The 16,686-nt window shown below is 39.1% G+C and overlaps 1 protein-coding gene across 5 annotated transcripts in view; it reads right to left on the bottom strand.

The window, feature by feature from the left end:
* Positions 1–16,686, bottom strand: part of sema3h (sema domain, immunoglobulin domain (Ig), short basic domain, secreted, (semaphorin) 3H) — a 53,783-nt gene that overhangs the window by 9,828 nt on the left and 27,269 nt on the right. For all 5 annotated transcript variants that reach the window (XM_026367123.1, XM_026367122.1, XM_026367125.1 and 2 more), the window contains 7 exons: positions 16,386–16,448; positions 15,977–16,096; positions 14,795–14,888; positions 14,026–14,145; positions 13,385–13,530; positions 12,402–12,516; positions 1,525–1,594 (listed from right to left, as the gene is read on the bottom strand). In XM_026367123.1, the coding sequence (XP_026222908.1) occupies positions 1,525–1,594; positions 12,402–12,516; positions 13,385–13,530; positions 14,026–14,145; positions 14,795–14,888; positions 15,977–16,096; positions 16,386–16,448 (728 nt within the window). The remainder of the gene's footprint in view (positions 1–1,524; positions 1,595–12,401; positions 12,517–13,384; positions 13,531–14,025; positions 14,146–14,794; positions 14,889–15,976; positions 16,097–16,385; positions 16,449–16,686) is intronic.

Here is a 16,686-nt window from a genome sequence, read left to right as displayed (position 1 = left end):
TTTGGAGAAAATGACAAACTACAGTTTGTTTTTTTTACCAAGACTGTGCACAATTCATTGTTTTTTGTTTTGGTTATGTAGTATCGTGTATCTGTGCACCTGTGATCTGTCTTTGGCCTGTCAGTCTAAATGAGAGTCTGTGTTTGTGAGTATCAGCCTTTTTGTTGTTCATCTGTCTTTATGTCTTAAATGTGCCTTCTGTCATGTGCTTTGTCACTGCTCTGTCCCAGATGAAGCAGAAAAAAGAAATGTTTTTCTTTGTCTCCCTCTGTAGATGGGGTAAGAAATCATATTGTCTGTGGATCCTAATTGAACCCATTTCAGTGCTAATGTTTTTATGTGTTCTCATAAATGCTGTAGTTGCACAACATGTTGTTTTGTTTTGACACTGAAATATAAAAAACTGTTATTTCGCATTTAGCCTTTGTGCTTTTTTGAAGGTTTTTCCACACACTGGTATGGTTTTCGTTGGTGAGCGGACTTCTGGGTAATGCACCTAAAAGCTGTTAACGCCAATAAACATCAGTAGAGGAAGACACATAATGAAGGAATAGCATGTAGCCTGGTCATCTGAAGAAAAAAGGACTTTTAGTTTTAATACAGACATCTGCTCTGTTTAAGTTTTTATTGCAGCTACAGTATAATATTCAATCCACAGGTCTTTTTCTGTTGTTCTTTTGTGTCGTGTAAAAAGATTATGAATGACAACACTTCAAAAGCTACAGTAGCTTGTACCTCTGTAGCAACTGCACATGTAACATCAGTGGATAAACACTAAAATGTTTATCCACCATTTTTAATTCAGGAACTGACACCCACACACCACTAATATTTCCATAAATCATGAGGTGTGCCTGTTTCTCTGTGTAGGAGGAAAATATGAGTTACAAACAAACACACGCACATACACGCACCACACCTACTTGCAACCCTTGCTGTGTCAAAGCCAGAGCACTGATAATGATATGATGACGAAGGCTCACATGAGCTGCCTTTTTTTTTTTTAACATGGATGAATGTGTTCCATTCATGACTCACGGGGCAGAATACCCTGTGGCCTTCTTGTGTTTCACAGTATGTGACTTCATCTCACATTACGGAGTGGCACTGGAGATTCACATCATGTCACAGATGCTCTTTTAACAGCGTGTCACTCCCATTCCAATGAACCAAAATACTGGGCAATACAATAGAAGGCGTATTGTATAGCGTTTAGGACAGTTGGTTAGGAAGTGTCTGTTCTCCATTTTAAAAAGAAAATTGTGCTCACTGCACTTTACTTTGTTTCTTTCCTTTACTCATATATAAATGTCATATGAATAACTGGTGTCTTGTACTGTAGTGAAGGACAAACCTGTCGAGCCTAAATACAACTGCAGATTCTGATGGGGTTGTTGTTGTTGACACCAACAATTAAAGGAGAAATTTAAGATAATCCCAGTCCCTGTCACCCAATGTCATTGTCAACAACTACAATGTAAAGTTCCTCTCATGGTTTTTGTTTCACAGAGGTGCTGTACATACCTTGATGTGGTAAACAGTCCATAGATGAGAGGGTTCTTCTTGTCTTTCCCATGGAGGATAAAGATGTCCTCTGGGTTGACAGAATAGAAAAAGATGGAGGGATGAGGGGAAGAATAGAGAATAAGAAAAGACAAAGACGTTATTAAAGCACAGTAACAACATGTTAAATACTGGGAAAGTTTTCATTAGTGTTGCACTGAATTGTGTATTTGTATTTTTATCAGTCCGTCTAACTGTCAGCGTTTGCGTCTTTGGCTGGTGGAATTTTGTATTCATCATATTTATGCCTGTGTGCATATCTGTGTGTGTGCATCTATCAGGTTGACTGTGTGACTAATAGCATCGGGCGTGCTGGCAGCATGGCTGACTGGCTGCTTGTAATGAATCTGTAGCCATTAATAACCGGCCACAGTGGGAGAGCTGAGCGCTGAGGCCACCACAGGAGAACAACACCTGCTGTCACACACACACTAAACACCACACCTAAGCCTTCACTCTTCATTTCAAACACAGCCGACCACAACATTTGATAACGTTTTTCTCACTTTGGTGTCGCTCTCACTGTGGTTACTCACTCAGTGGAATCAGGTGGAGTGTGGATTTTCACTCCTTCCATCTGTCTGGCTCACATATACCACTGGTGGAAATTATTGGATTTAAAAAAAAAATTGCGATCTAGCATTTGCCACTAACTGTCTGATCTCGACACATTTTATGATTTACATTGATGCATCTTTGAACTGAAGCTTTGATAAATGTTTTAAAGTTTATGTAGTAACTTAGTACAACAGCCACAGAGTAAATCTGAATCAATCAACTAAACACTGAATTTATCACGAACATACGTCACACAGCACAGATGTTTAATTTAATGGTAATGTTTGATGAGTGAGTCTCCCTGTTTTGTTTATATCTTGTAATGCCTGAGCTTCAATGGGTCCATCAATTTAAACAGGCTATAATTAATTTTGTAGACTTGGATATAAACACAAAAAGTGGTTTCTTAGACATTGTCTGTAACATATAAACTCAACCACTGTTGCATAAACATAATATCATTTCTTTCCTCTGGCAAAACACGATAATTTCTGTAATCCTCAAATTAAAATAGAAATGAAGTGAGTCACAAATAAATGAAGACATTAATGAACAGATTGACAGGAGAACTGACAAACAACTAGCAGATGGCGACTAAGCAACGCAAAAATGTCATCTAAAAGTCATAAACAATTTTCAAACAAAACCAATTCATATTATAGCATATGAGTAAGTAGTTATGTTTAAAAGAAAACTCCACAGGACTGGTGTAGTATTTCTAACTTTGAAAAAGTCTAACTCATTTACTTCCAGTCTAATTGACGTAAAACTAGCCCACAAATCCAGCCCACTTAATCCCACTAATTGGTCAAACGGGGACCCTATAATCACATCACAGGTCAAAATTTTTAAGTCAGTGTGATATTAAAGAGACCCATGGTGCAGTGTGGGTTTTATGCATTTTGGAACTATTTTACTGAGTCTAAAAACACTACACTTATTCCCAATGATCACATGTTTAAGTTTTATCTCATATTGGACACAGTTAATCCCATTTTCAGCATTTTTGTCTCCATATCTCTAACGTTGCTCCATGTTGTATAATCCAGTCGTCTGTTTGACCTCGGTTTCCACTGTTTATTTAAATCACCGTACAGTATATCAAAGGTTTTCATTTTGCGCTTCTGTCTACGATAAGAGTTGGAAATGTTTTTTATCATTCCATCAGAATGGTAAAGAACAGAGCCTTTGTTTCCTATGTGGCATGCAGTGATAATCTATAAATACATGACTTATTTCGTCTCCTAGACTTTAGTTACAAATAACTTGAAAAGTTTAGAAACTCTAAAAAAGCCCGATAAGTACTTTGGTTGTTGCTCAGCTACAAAGAGTCTGGCAACCTTTGCAGTGATAAAGGTTAGAGAAAGATATTTCAAACAAGGTTTGAATGTGCTCTACGTGTGTCTACTTTTATTTTGCTCTATTCTCTTTTCCTCTTATTCCTCCTCAATTCTCCCACACTGAGACAGAGATGTTGTTGTGGTGATGGAGACGGCGAAGCGTATCACACTTCCCACATTCCTGTCGTTCCTGCTGCTTCAGGTGGCCTCCATGGAACTACAGCCCTGCAGGAAGTCTAATCTCATCTCATCACACACACAAACACACACACACTTGCCACACGCAGTGGCAGCTTCAAGAGCGCATACACATTCAAGTGAGATGACTAAAATCTAGCAGGGCCCCATGCATGCACACACATGCACGCAAAAATGTAAAACTGCAGGGACAAAAGCACACACAGGAACACGCACTCTATGCTATACATGCAGACACACACATAATCAGCGAGCCCCTTAGGGCAGAGCAGAGAGGACTATGGGTAGTCTGCAGCCTGCGGCATACACATTGCTCACTTCTTCCATCCTTATTTAATATATGGCTCCTTCATTATTAAGTTAGATTTTTTTCCCTCCTCCTGCTTTTAAATTACAATGCAGATGTCTTGTTTGTGCAAGTATCTCCCTTCACTTCTGTTCCTACCCTCTACTGCTGCACCTATATGTCATTCCCCCATCTTTTTTCCACTACTCCTCTCTCCCCTTTTTTTATAGTTTTTAAGTTAGTGTTCACATTTTCCAAAGAACACCCTACCCTCTAATGTATGTCTCCTTTCATTAATCAAACCGTTTATCATCTGTTTTCTTTCCTCCTCTCCGCTTCTACTTGTCTTAATATTTTTATGGCAATTTTTCTTTATTAATCTTGGTGATATATGTGCTGTTTGGTGAACATTTTCATCCAAAGCTCAACCTCAAAGTTTTATCAAGGAAGGGATGCGCCAGAGAATGAAGCTAGTGGAAGATTTATATCTAAACCTGCAGAACTGAGTGAAATAGCCATGCAGCCAGCCTAGTCAAAGCCATTTAAGTGCAGATAAAACACAGACTCACTTTAAATCTGGTACAAACATGTTTAGCTAGTGACTGGATTGTGATCAGATAATGCATTTGCAAGTGCACCCAAATATGTACTCAACTTTAAATCAGCCAAACGAGATGTGAACAGGTGTTCGGAGCCATATTAATGTGTTGATGCAGTTTACATGAAGAATACAGGTTTGAGCTGTAGAATAGTAAATAAACTTCCACATGCAGAGCTGAAGAAGGAGGAAACAGACAAATAAACAGCAGACAGATAAGAACGATATAGTAAACTTGGTTAAACACCCATAGGGGTACACAGGATATAGGTGTTTACTGCAAAAGAACACAAACACTGAGTTGCAGTTTACTGTTTTCCAAAGATGTCAAACCATATATAATAAAATCTGCTCTGGTTGGTTTGGTTAAATGTTTAGGTTGTATATAATGTTAAGCAGGATTCTCCAGAACAGCTGTTCAACTAAAGTAGATATTAATAAGCTATGACGTGCAGCCTAAGTGGCAAATACAGAGACACCTACAAGACTAATTGAAAACAGCAGCGTATCAGCATGTTCAGCATCACAATACTAGTGAATGCAAGGCATAATGTTCACCATGTTCACTCTGTTAGTTTAGTGTGTTAGGACATATACACCATCAGCTCATCAGCTAAACAAGAATAGAAAAAATCAATAGTTTTGCAGATATTTAGTCATAAATCAAACTTAACGGCCAAAAACTGGCACAGCTGTTGCTCAGTGTTGTTTGGAGGACATGTAAACGAGCATGAAGCAGAAGTTCTGCATGTTTGGAGTCAGTTAAACGCTGCTTATTAAGGGGAAAACATTTGTCTTGCTGGAGGTCAAATTTCCATTTTTCATATTCCGTAGGGGACGTCATCCCCGGCCTCAGTGGCTTTCTAAGGAGGACAAGAATGTCTGTGCCATTCATGAGTTAGCTGAGACATTTCAGTCTGAACAAATTGAAGCAAGATACTGAAAACAGACCAACACTGAGGCTGATAGCCTGGTTAAAAACACTCAAAAAAAATCAAATAACAGCCTGTTAAGTATATAAAGGCACACTTGCTAGCAAGGGAAAGAGAAATCTTATTTGACTGTGCAGAACATTGTGCTGTGTTTAGTCAGAAACGAGGCCACATATTGTTTAAAAGTTTAATATTGGAGAAAGTATTGCGTAAACTTAATACAAACTTTGGTAATCCCAGTAGGAAAACTCTGAGTCCTTGCATTTGGCTTCAAAGTTAGTCAGACTCTCTTTCTTAGCACCTCGCTATGCATACACCACCACATGAAAATACAGTTATATCTTAGAAGACGCAGTCAGAGCAACATTTTTCTTTTTATCGACTCTGAAGGAGACAACTCAGTTATTTACAGCTCAGCTTGGCAAAAAATTCACTCTTATCTCTGTGTGATGAGTTTAAATGATGACTTATTTAGTGCTGTTGCACCTTGTTTCTACATATTTCCACTGTTTGATTTATTGAACTGTAGTGGATTTAATACAATTAATCTTTAAAGGGAGGGAAAACAAAATGTACACACACATTCATCACAAACACTGAGTGCAGGGACTCAGCTCAGGTCAGGTCACCCTGTTTCTGTCTACAAAATGATCTGACAGGTGAATCAAAGTGGGTGATAACTTTTCAAGTTGAAGCAGTGTTGATATAAAATCTTAAATATGTAAAACAGCATATTAAACATGTTGCAATGTCAGGAAACATCCTCATGTCTGTTTTCTTTCCTCCCTTTTTATTTCTTTGTCTCTTTCTTTGACATCTCTCTTTCTTCAGGTTCTGCTAAAATCCACCTGGACGTCCCGAGATCCCTGTGGGCGGCTCTCGCTCTCTTTGTTTCTCACTTTTGCTGTGCCTCCCAGTCTTCATCACTCCCTCCCCCTATCTCTCCGTCCCACCATCTTCCCATCCATCTGTCTGTCTGGCCTATTTTCTCAGGAGGGATGTTGCTTGTGTCGTCTTCTCTAAACAAAAAGAGGCTGTTTGTCCCTGAGGAAAGATAGTCTTGTCTAGCCCGCAGACCTGCAGCCTCAGCCCCTATCTTCTTCTTCTTCTTCTCCTCCTCCTCCCCCTCCCTCTCCTCCTCCTCCTCCTTCGTCTAATTGTCTGGCCATAGCCTCCAGACAAGCACCCCTATCCTTCTCATTTCTCTGCTGCGCCCTTTTTCTTTCCCTCCCTGCCCAGTCACCCAGAATGCCAACATCCACCTCTTCCCTCTGCCTCCTGGTCACCTATTTGACCACACTTCTTGACTGTATTTCCTCCTCACCATCTTGCAGAAAATATGTCAATAATAGCCCTGCTTCCATCTTGTCTGGTCCACAAACCCCCTGGCTATTGGCCCTATTCCTTGTGCCGCTCCATCTATTCTCACCGTGACACATTTTCCCCTTTAGCCACTGATGTTATCCCCATGTTGGCGTCCATTTTAAGGTCTATGAGTGAGATATCCATTTAAAAGGTGCCTGTTTTTCTAAGATGGTGATGAAGGACATCTTTTGGTAAATTTCATTGTCTGATCATCTTTTTGTCTCACAAAAGAGTTTTTTTTTTTTTAATTAAAATCATCTTTGTACCAGACTAGTACATGTTTTACCGAAATATAACACATGATACAATTTATCATTTGACCTAACTTCAAAACACAGACAATCTTCACATTAACATTAATTTGTCCTCGGCTTGTGTTACTGTGTTACAAACAAAAGCTTTTGCCCACTGTGTCTCCTCATGTAATTTCCTCTGCATCTCCTCCTTGTTGTGTTCTTCTTCCTCCTCTCACCTCCACTCATTTGCCACCTTACTGTCTGCCACATACTTCCAAATTAACCCCATTCCCCTCTTTCCCTCCCTCCTCGTCCCCCTCCCATCACCCCTCACAGCTTTTTAGCTTCACTTCACCTCACTCATCCCCTCTTTGCCCTTTGAGGGAAAATGTCTTTTGTCTGAGCTGTCATATTTCCTTGTTCATAAATATAACATCTCTTCCTCCTCCCCTTTTCTATCAGGATAACTAAATGTCTACACTGGCAGGTGAGAATCTTACTACTTAAAATCTAGACCCTTGTCTTGTATTTCTGAGATAATTAGCAAACATCTCCCTCACTCTATCATCCTGTGTCACTTTCAGGGCACCATATGGTAGAGGGGAACTTGCACCAGACATCTGAGTAATGGTGAATTTTGCCTGTACTACTGAAATTACCATTTTAGGAGTCTTCAATAACTTTTAAATTTCAGCCGTATATTCTCTAAATTCTTTTAATTTTTTTCTTCTTTCTTTTGGCAAGAGCTCTTCGCCCCCCATAATTCCTTTATAATTCACTTCTTCCTGTTCCTGTTTTTCACATTTTACCATGAAGCCAAATTTACTCCCAAGGCTCCTCCTAATCGTCTGTTCCCTTTACTCCTTTCCTCTTCTTCTCCTTTTCTCTTTTACTAAACACCGCCTGTATTTTCCCCACCTCCTACTCCATCTTACTCTGTCTCGTCTGGTCAACACTTTATGTTTTAACCTCCGCCCTATTCCTACTTGTCCCACTTCATCTTTTCTCTCTCATCTTTTCAAGCCCTTCTCCTCCTCTGGACAGCAGCCCCGCTCCTCCCTCCTCTCCCCACCTATCCTTCTTCTCTGTTCTATTCAAGTATTTTCAAACAAGCTATGATGGATTAGAAAGGCTCAATGGAAACGTCAAAACATGATTAATGTTCTTCAGTATCACAAAACATGTTTTCAAACCAACCCTGAGTATACTTGGTGATGATGATTAAGCAGTAAATAGTGGAAATGCATTAGTTAGATTAATCTAACAGAGTTGGATGGTGGCTCAGTTGTATAAGTAGCTGCTCTACCTGAAGTTCATATAGAGAAAAATAATTTTCTATCTCTCCATCCTCTTTTAAGTCTCCGTTATGCAGTAGAGGCAAAGAAGATAGAATTGCCCTTAAGGAAATTTCTATTTTGGACCAATACGTTTCAAGAGTGGCTTTGCACGTATAATGTGCTGTCTATATAACATCAGTTCCCTTGTATTTAGCTGGCATTCAACATGATTATAGAGTCAGTACTGAGAACATTGGGGAGGCGCTGGGAAGTCCATTTATTTCCAAGAAAAATTACTGACACAAAACAACAAGAATGTTGGTAAACTATTTCTTAACTTGGTGGCTGTTTTCAGTACCATTTATGTAAAAATTCCAAGTTTCTTTGACTTTTCACGCATGTGTTTCTCAAGATGACAAAAAATGAAGATGGATTGCTGCAGTAGCACAAAGAACACGACGTGACGGTGCAAAAGCCTCTTAGCAGCGGTGCTCTCAACCTACTTTTTATTTTTATATAATTTACTAACACAAAAATATATCAAATCACTTGTTGGGATGTTTTTGTTCTGCATTAGTTTATTTGTTTCATTTTAAACTAATATTTAGGCATCTTTATATATGTACCTACAAACAAGTGTCCAGGTATTTTTAAGCCAGTGTAAATACAGTTACTGTCTGTGTCACCTGGTCAGTAAGTTTCTTTGTCTGTTAGTTTACAGTTACACACAGATGCCTAAATAGGCAAAAATGCCTGAAAATGCCTCAGTGGCTCTGGTGTCATAATACTGAGTCCAGCCACAGAGGCCCCTCTGTCTCCAGCTACAAAACCTCATAGCATGAGACTCCTCCACAACAACAACCACAACAGGGACAACAGCAGTAAAACAACAGAGTATCTTTCCTGTGAACTGAAGTCTGAAACCTTTCACCAGAGGCAAAGTCCTACCTGTTTCAGCCTGAATGGGCAGCAAGTCTTCTCTTGACGAAAGGAAAAGTAGTAAACATGGACTCCCTTTAGCTGTTTAGTTTTTGAATAATTAAGTTAAATGAAGCTTGACTACAGTATACTGTCATTTCACACAAGTGACATGAACAACAAAAACGCAACCTCTTTTAACAATAACAATCCTGTCTCATGAGTCAGTCCGTGTGACAATCAGAGGCCAGATGCTCTGTTCAAAACAAAAGTGAGTAAACAACTGCAAACAGACAGAGAGAAACAGAGATGAATAAACTATTTACAACAAGTCGTCCAAGCTAACAGACGACAAAATCTGGTGTTTGTAACTGCCATTTAAAAGAAAACACGAAGCATTTCTGATCTAATGCTCCCAATGACAGAAAGAAAATATCTGTGCCTTGCAAAACCATTTAAAAAGGCTATGGTTTAGGCTGTGAGTATTTCCAGGCACAGAAATGATTTAATGACTTAAAATAGGTCCTTAATCTAGTTAAGGACGATGAATGAACCAACTGGAAACTAGCATTTTTTTAGAACCACAGGATGGCACCAAAGTAAGAATTTTTACAGGTCAACACAAGGTGGATTTAAATCTTATCTTATATAAGTATTGTAATATAACAATGGTATTTTATCGGAGGATTTGAGAATTGTTTACTATTATTTCATGCCAAGTGACATTCACTGTATTATTTATGCAGCTCATGGTGGATTTGTTCTATGTGGTACTGGATCCTTTTTCTGTTTTTTGCTAATACTGTCCTGATAGAAACAAATTGTGAGATTTACACAAACACACAGCCACACTTTTGGTGTGTGGTGTTTCATGAAGTTGATTGAATTCCTTCACTGCCAAAATGTAATTAATACAAACTTTCACAAATACACTGACTACCAGGTGGTAGTCCTTGCTCGGCTGCCATGAGGGACCCGCAGATTGTCAAGGTATTATGGGATTTGTAGTGTTTCTTTGTGGCAGACCGTGGCATAAACACAATACGGGCAGCATTCTTAACCTGATGCCTTAATCTCCTGTAGATGGGTTTGTGGTTTTGATTATGTGTGTGTCTCTCTGTGTTTATGTTGCTTACTGTGCTGTCTATTCATAAACAAATTCACAACATATTATCAGATATTTAAACGTGGCCACAGGCATGCTGAGAAGAAATGTTTATGCCTCTGACAAGTCACAACTGTCTTGTGTACACGTGTACACAGCCAGACTGAGGCCAGAGTATGTTACATCTTAAAGGCTGTGTGTGTATCCCAATATTTCTTATTAACACTTGTATCTGTGTAAACCTTTGACAATATGAATGAAATGGGACGTTTTTATTTGATTTACTGTAAGTGTTAATATACTGTAAATCTAATTCTGCATGTGCAAACAGGAGATTCTTGTTGTTTACTCTGACAGTTGTGTGTTTGCCAAAACAGCAAGGAAGGAAACCAGTCTTTCTCAACAATACTCCCTTTTTCTGTGTCCAAGTGATTTTCTGTCAAAACGCCTGTCTAAAGTGGTACAACAGGCAGGTCTACTATGCTAGTTATTGTGGGGTTAAGTTGCAGAGATGATTAATTCCAGCATGACAATGGATTAGGCAGCCTTTATGCACATACACTCCCCTCAAAAAGTATTGGAAAGTGAGGGTAGTTTCTTTAATTTTGCTGTAGAGCTACGATGTATGTCTGGATCGAATAAACAACTTAAAAAATAAACCTTGAAATGAATGCTGAATTATTATTATTGATATTCTGTCTTATATTCATGTTTTGAAAAACCCAAATGTTTTTAGCCTACAGCAAAAATAAAGGAATTTGCCTCGCTGTTGCAATACTTTTGGAGGCGACTAAATATACTGAGTATATGTGTCAGGGGGTGAATGTTGAAGTTAGACCCAGAGCTGTAAAACATGTAATTGGCTGTTGAGTAATAAATAAAAGCTAGAGTTAGAGACTGAAGTGCAATGTCAGATTCCTGTCTCACCTTACAGATGAGTAACACAATTGTTTTATAAAATATACATTGGGATAACAAAAGGCACCAAGAAACCCCAGAGTTACATTACACAACATTCATCAGTTGCTTCAGCAGTGGCACATGCTGTGGAGCATGTGATCCACACATGGCACATTAGCAGCTAACTCTGACACCTGAGCCAGCTATATCAAGCATCTGTATTAGCACCCACTAACTGAAGACACCTGTGTAGGCCTTTCAAATGTTATTTAAAAAAAAGGTGGGTTCCTGATGCATATTGAAATCATCAAATCAAGTTTTACTTATACAGCCCAAAGTTACAAATCACATTTGCCTCAAATGACTTATTAGTGAACATCCAACATCCTCTGATGTTAGACACTCAAATTAGATCCAAAAAACTTTCCTCTCCAAAAAACCTTCAAGGGGAAATAAATGTAATGCAATGAGAACCGCTAAAGTGTGTGAGAATAACAAGTGCTGAGAGTGCAACGCTAGTTCACAGTTACACAGTTGAATGCCAAAAGAATTGAGACTTGTACATCTGAAGATATGAGTTTAGACTGACAGATAAAGAGGGTGAGCAGAGGCTAACATCCTGAGTCACTCAGAATAGACATCAAAGACTCGCGCCTACATAGACCAGTTCCTGAACACACACTCACACACACTCAGAGCCAACTGGAAGACACTACCGCAAATCCTTGATAATGAATAAACCCACAGCCGCTGAATGCTAAGGCCAGTTGCCGTGGTTACCAAGGCTGATGCACGAAGACGAACCCAAGGTGACCGACAGGGCTGTTGATCACCGTGGTAACAGTGGAGCCATGCAGCCAAACTCACACACTAAGGCTGTGGTTGAGCACCTCTAAGTTTATTCATTCTGCAAACTCCCTTTTGTTGCCTCAAAATATTCAAGTGAGAAGTTCTCGTGTGTCGTGCTCATAAACACAAACAGGCACACACTACTTAAGTGAAGTCCGTCTCTCTTTTATGAAGCATTCTGTGGCAGAACAGACCAGTAGTTGAGGCCTGTTGTGTGTGAGTAGTTTAAATATGCATGTAATGCATTCGTTAGTTAATGCTTGTGTGTGTACTCACGCAGCTGGTCGAAGTGCGTCTGTAGGCCGTCTGATCCTGGGACTGAACACACCAAACGAGCTTTCTGGAAGGTACTCCACTTGTTAACTAAACTCCTCTGGCCTCCAATGTCATTCTATAATAAATATGCAACACTTTTAATAAAAACAGTAGTCTACATTATGTCAGATACTGTAATCAACCAAAATATTCTCAACCAGAAATGTAAACAATGCAAAAACACATTTTTTGTATATAAAAACAATACAAAATATGGATACACACACACAAACATGTCTGCTGATATACTGTGAGAGTTGGAGACAAGATCAAAAACCAAAACTGGAAATAATCAGAAAGTTTGAGGAAGTTATGACATGCAAAATGTCATGTATTCATGACTCTGTACTATTACTAACTCAACAATCAAGTTTAAGCAAACTTGTGGCGCTGATCATGTGCACTCCTTTTGTACAAAAGGTAAGATCTCTTTTATCTCTTTTATTGAAACGAGCGTTCATATGGCACCCATCACAGGCTTGTTCAAGTCAGCCAGCCAGTCCGGATCGTGTCCAAGAATGTCTCATGGCTGCAAAGTCGGCTTGTGTGTAATTACATGTCAGAAATTCTTGTGCCCATCAATCCTCCTTATTTCCAGCTTTACATGAAAAATTCTGACTTTTGATGTGATCTCAGACTTCTGGATCTCATGGTATATGCACATAAAGAATCAGACAGACCAAACATTCACAGTGTATCACAGTGTAGCATAAGATACAGTAAGAATTCTTATACACAGAGTTAAAAAAGCATATCTATACAACCCTGATGAAACAGTCAAGGCTGTATAGTTGCTTTTTACACGCAAACCTGCACGTACATATAGTACTCCACCTATTCAGGCATACATATGTTTATGTAAACTGCATGCAGACATCTTCTGATATGAGTCCACAAATACACAAACCTGGTCCCCATCTGTGTCTAACAAACACACTCCATACCTTGCAGACACGTGCCACTCTGGAGTAGAGCACCTTCCCTGCAGCCCCCTCTGCCTCTTGAGCGCGTTCAGTAAAGAACACATAGACCTTATCATCTTCTGGGTTATCAGTTTCAGACAGTGGCGCTACCTGCACAAACTGGGCATCTGGAGGAAGAGGGGACATGCACATAGAAAAGGATGGGTAACTTATAAATCAGGTGTAACGCAATGGAATTCTGCTGCAAGGCACGTAAGAGAGTAAAAGTAATAGGACAAAGAGCACAAATTGGTGGTAAAGCAAACAGCAGAGACAGTCAAAGTCAGTATCTTTTATCAGCAGCAGACTGGCCTGATAAAACGTGGAAGTTGTTTTAGTGAATTAGAGCAAAAGACAGGTCATTGTAGTTCAGGAAATACAGTTTACAAAGTATAGTTCATGATATACATTTTACAAAACAAGAAGTAAAGAATAAGATGATAGTTAAAAGTCATTTTAAGTCATTTAAATCTAATAACTTGACACTTGAGAAAGAAATAAAGAAAAAGCATTGATATGTGTCAGGAATATAGAGACTTCCGCTGCAGGTTAGAGATTAGTTTATAACAACAACTGTTTTCTATAAATTCTTTCTGTGGTCTTTGACTGACTTTTGCACTTACCCTGCAGCCAGGTGGAGTCATACTGTTCAGTGCGGATGACGTGACGACTGCCAAGACTACGGAAGAAGGCAGAGTCCCGGCTCATGAAGTCTGAAGTGATTCCAGCATACAGCTCTCCATCTACGAAGAATAACAAAAGGTTAAGATATTTTAGGATTAAACAGAGTGGATACTGCTTGCGACTATGTAAATTCTAAGTCCTAGATATTCCCAGAGTGGTTCATAATTTCCCTGGGGAAAAATTCCCATGATACTGTAGCAGACAGACATTAAACTAAAATTAGAAACTAAAGAAACATGAAAAATTACATTAACAAGCTAAATACGATATATACATTGGCATATCTTAGACTATGAGAAGAGAGAGAGAATTGAGCCAAGAAACTCAGTACATCATCTTCTACATATATTATATTCCATTCCATATATTTCCATTTTATATACAACATATACAACACATTTTAGTGTTTATATATTTTACTACTATTTCCAGATTAATAATAAAAAATAGTGATATAAATAAGGATAAGGTACAGGTTTATGGTAACTTTTCATATGACTACCACTGAAAAGTCGTTGCCACAGGCGCACTGTATTGCCACAACATATAAATAATTATTTTTAATTTTACTCTTGCAATCCACCCGGAATGCAAAAAGAAAATCTAAAACAAACAAATAAATAAGGTAAAAAAATATAAAAAAGAAATAATTCCAATCATCAAAGTGAATGTAGAAGCCATTCTGAGCCAAATGAGCAGACAACTAACCAACGACAGCAGAAGCTGTTTTCTGGAAAGGGTCGTAAGGACATTTCCCCTTCCCACACTCTGTCTGGCCGTAGGAGAGTGTCTGGTGCTCTGTCTGGGAATGGAAACAAAAACAGAGGTCATGCAGATGGACAGGGAGAAAATTGGCTTGACAAACTGTGTAGGCAAACTGGCTGTGACTCTTTAATTCTTTCTTTCATTCATAAAATCATCCAATGATTCTGTTAAATAAGCATAAAGACTTTTTTTTTTCAGACAGATCAACAAACCTGCCTCACTCACACACACACACACACATACATGCACACACACCCAAAGCTGCACAAAGTGAGCAGCTAATAGAGGGTAGCTGTGCTAAGTGGAGGGATTTTAAAATGTGTGAAGTCCAGTCTTAAACCAGTCTTAAACCACTCAGCACCATCAGCTCCTTTAAGTACCATGTCTGAACCTCTGCTCTGATCTCACACTGCCTTCATGGGATTAGCTATTGCCTGACACATACTGCTGAAAGGCATCCATGAAACTTCAAAAATGCAGGAATGAACACATAAATCAAACAGACACATGTCAGAACAATCAGAAAAATTATCTCTGACTAAATGACGATATTATCAACTTATCAGCGTGAAATAACACAGTCACACTTTACCACATTATGTTTGACATAAAAAATGTCAAATTAATTGTCCAGTAGCCCCTAGAATGTAGCCTCAATGACAAAAGGAGCACTGTATAAATTATAGACAGATGGCACGGGGTCAAACCTGGTAGCTATATGGGCATAGGGGCAGACATCACACACATGATGTTTCAGGTGCTGATAGGCCTGTGTATAGGGGCTTTGAGTGTGAGTCAGAACACACACAAGTGACAGTGGGTGGTAGAAGCATTACTTCTGCGTTAAAAAAATGTGACATTAACTTGCATGTTGGGTAGCTAAGGGCTGCGGTTTCGATGTCATGGGAAGGAGGTCAGCTTCTGGATCCACTAAGAAATCCCACTGCCTCAGTTATAATTTTGGAGGGACCCTACTTTTTTCACTGATAGTAAAGTTAAATTGATTCACACTCTATGGTTTTGTCCAGTGATTCCCCTTTAGTCATTGTGACATGATGATCACATATTGTATTCTGTTTGTGTGTGTGCGTGTGTGTGTGCGTGCATAAGTGTGTGAAGCATTACCTGTTGGAAGATGCTGGTAGCTATGAAAGCACAGCGGGGGTTGAAGGCCCCAGTGCCACACACGTACAGGTGAGTCTGATTAAAAGGCTGCAAAACTCGCAGGAAGTTAGCACACTCCAACTGGACAGACAGACAGACACACACATACAAACACACAGAAAATACTTTAGTTCTGTACTAGATTCCATCATGCAACTGTTTTGCTTTATTGTTGAACTCTTTAGACAGTTTCTTGTGTGGTTGTACAACACTGTGGCAGGCAATGAAGAGAGTAGAAATACATTTATGTATTCTATTATATTCTATGTGACTTTTAAAACAGAATTCACTTCATTCATTAATATTCCTTTCTTATGCAATCAAGTAAATCTGTGTGCCTGTATATGTGTGTGATTATGTCTTGAATCACCTCTGGATCCTTCCCAGCCATGAGACATTCTTGGACACGATCTGGACTGGCTGGCCAGTACAGCTGCAAAGAGTGAGAGATAAAACAGTTTGTATTGCTCACTCTACATTTCAATAAAAGGCTTTTGGCACTGGCAGGTGCTTTACGAGAAAGAGAGGCAGGGAGAGTCAGCAAAGCAATTAGCGGATTTTAACACGTCTTGTTTGGACCACAAGTTGATGAGCCAAGATGTCAGAGCAGCAGAGATTGTAGCAACATGAATAATTATTCTACTGTTTGACTATGAATAAAGGGTCATTGG

This window comes from Anabas testudineus, chromosome 7, assembly GCF_900324465.2.
Source record: "Anabas testudineus chromosome 7, fAnaTes1.2, whole genome shotgun sequence".
NCBI lineage: Eukaryota > Metazoa > Chordata > Actinopteri > Anabantiformes > Anabantidae > Anabas > Anabas testudineus.
Note: the sequence above shows the minus strand (reverse complement) of the source record. Positions and strands in the feature narration are given on the sequence as shown.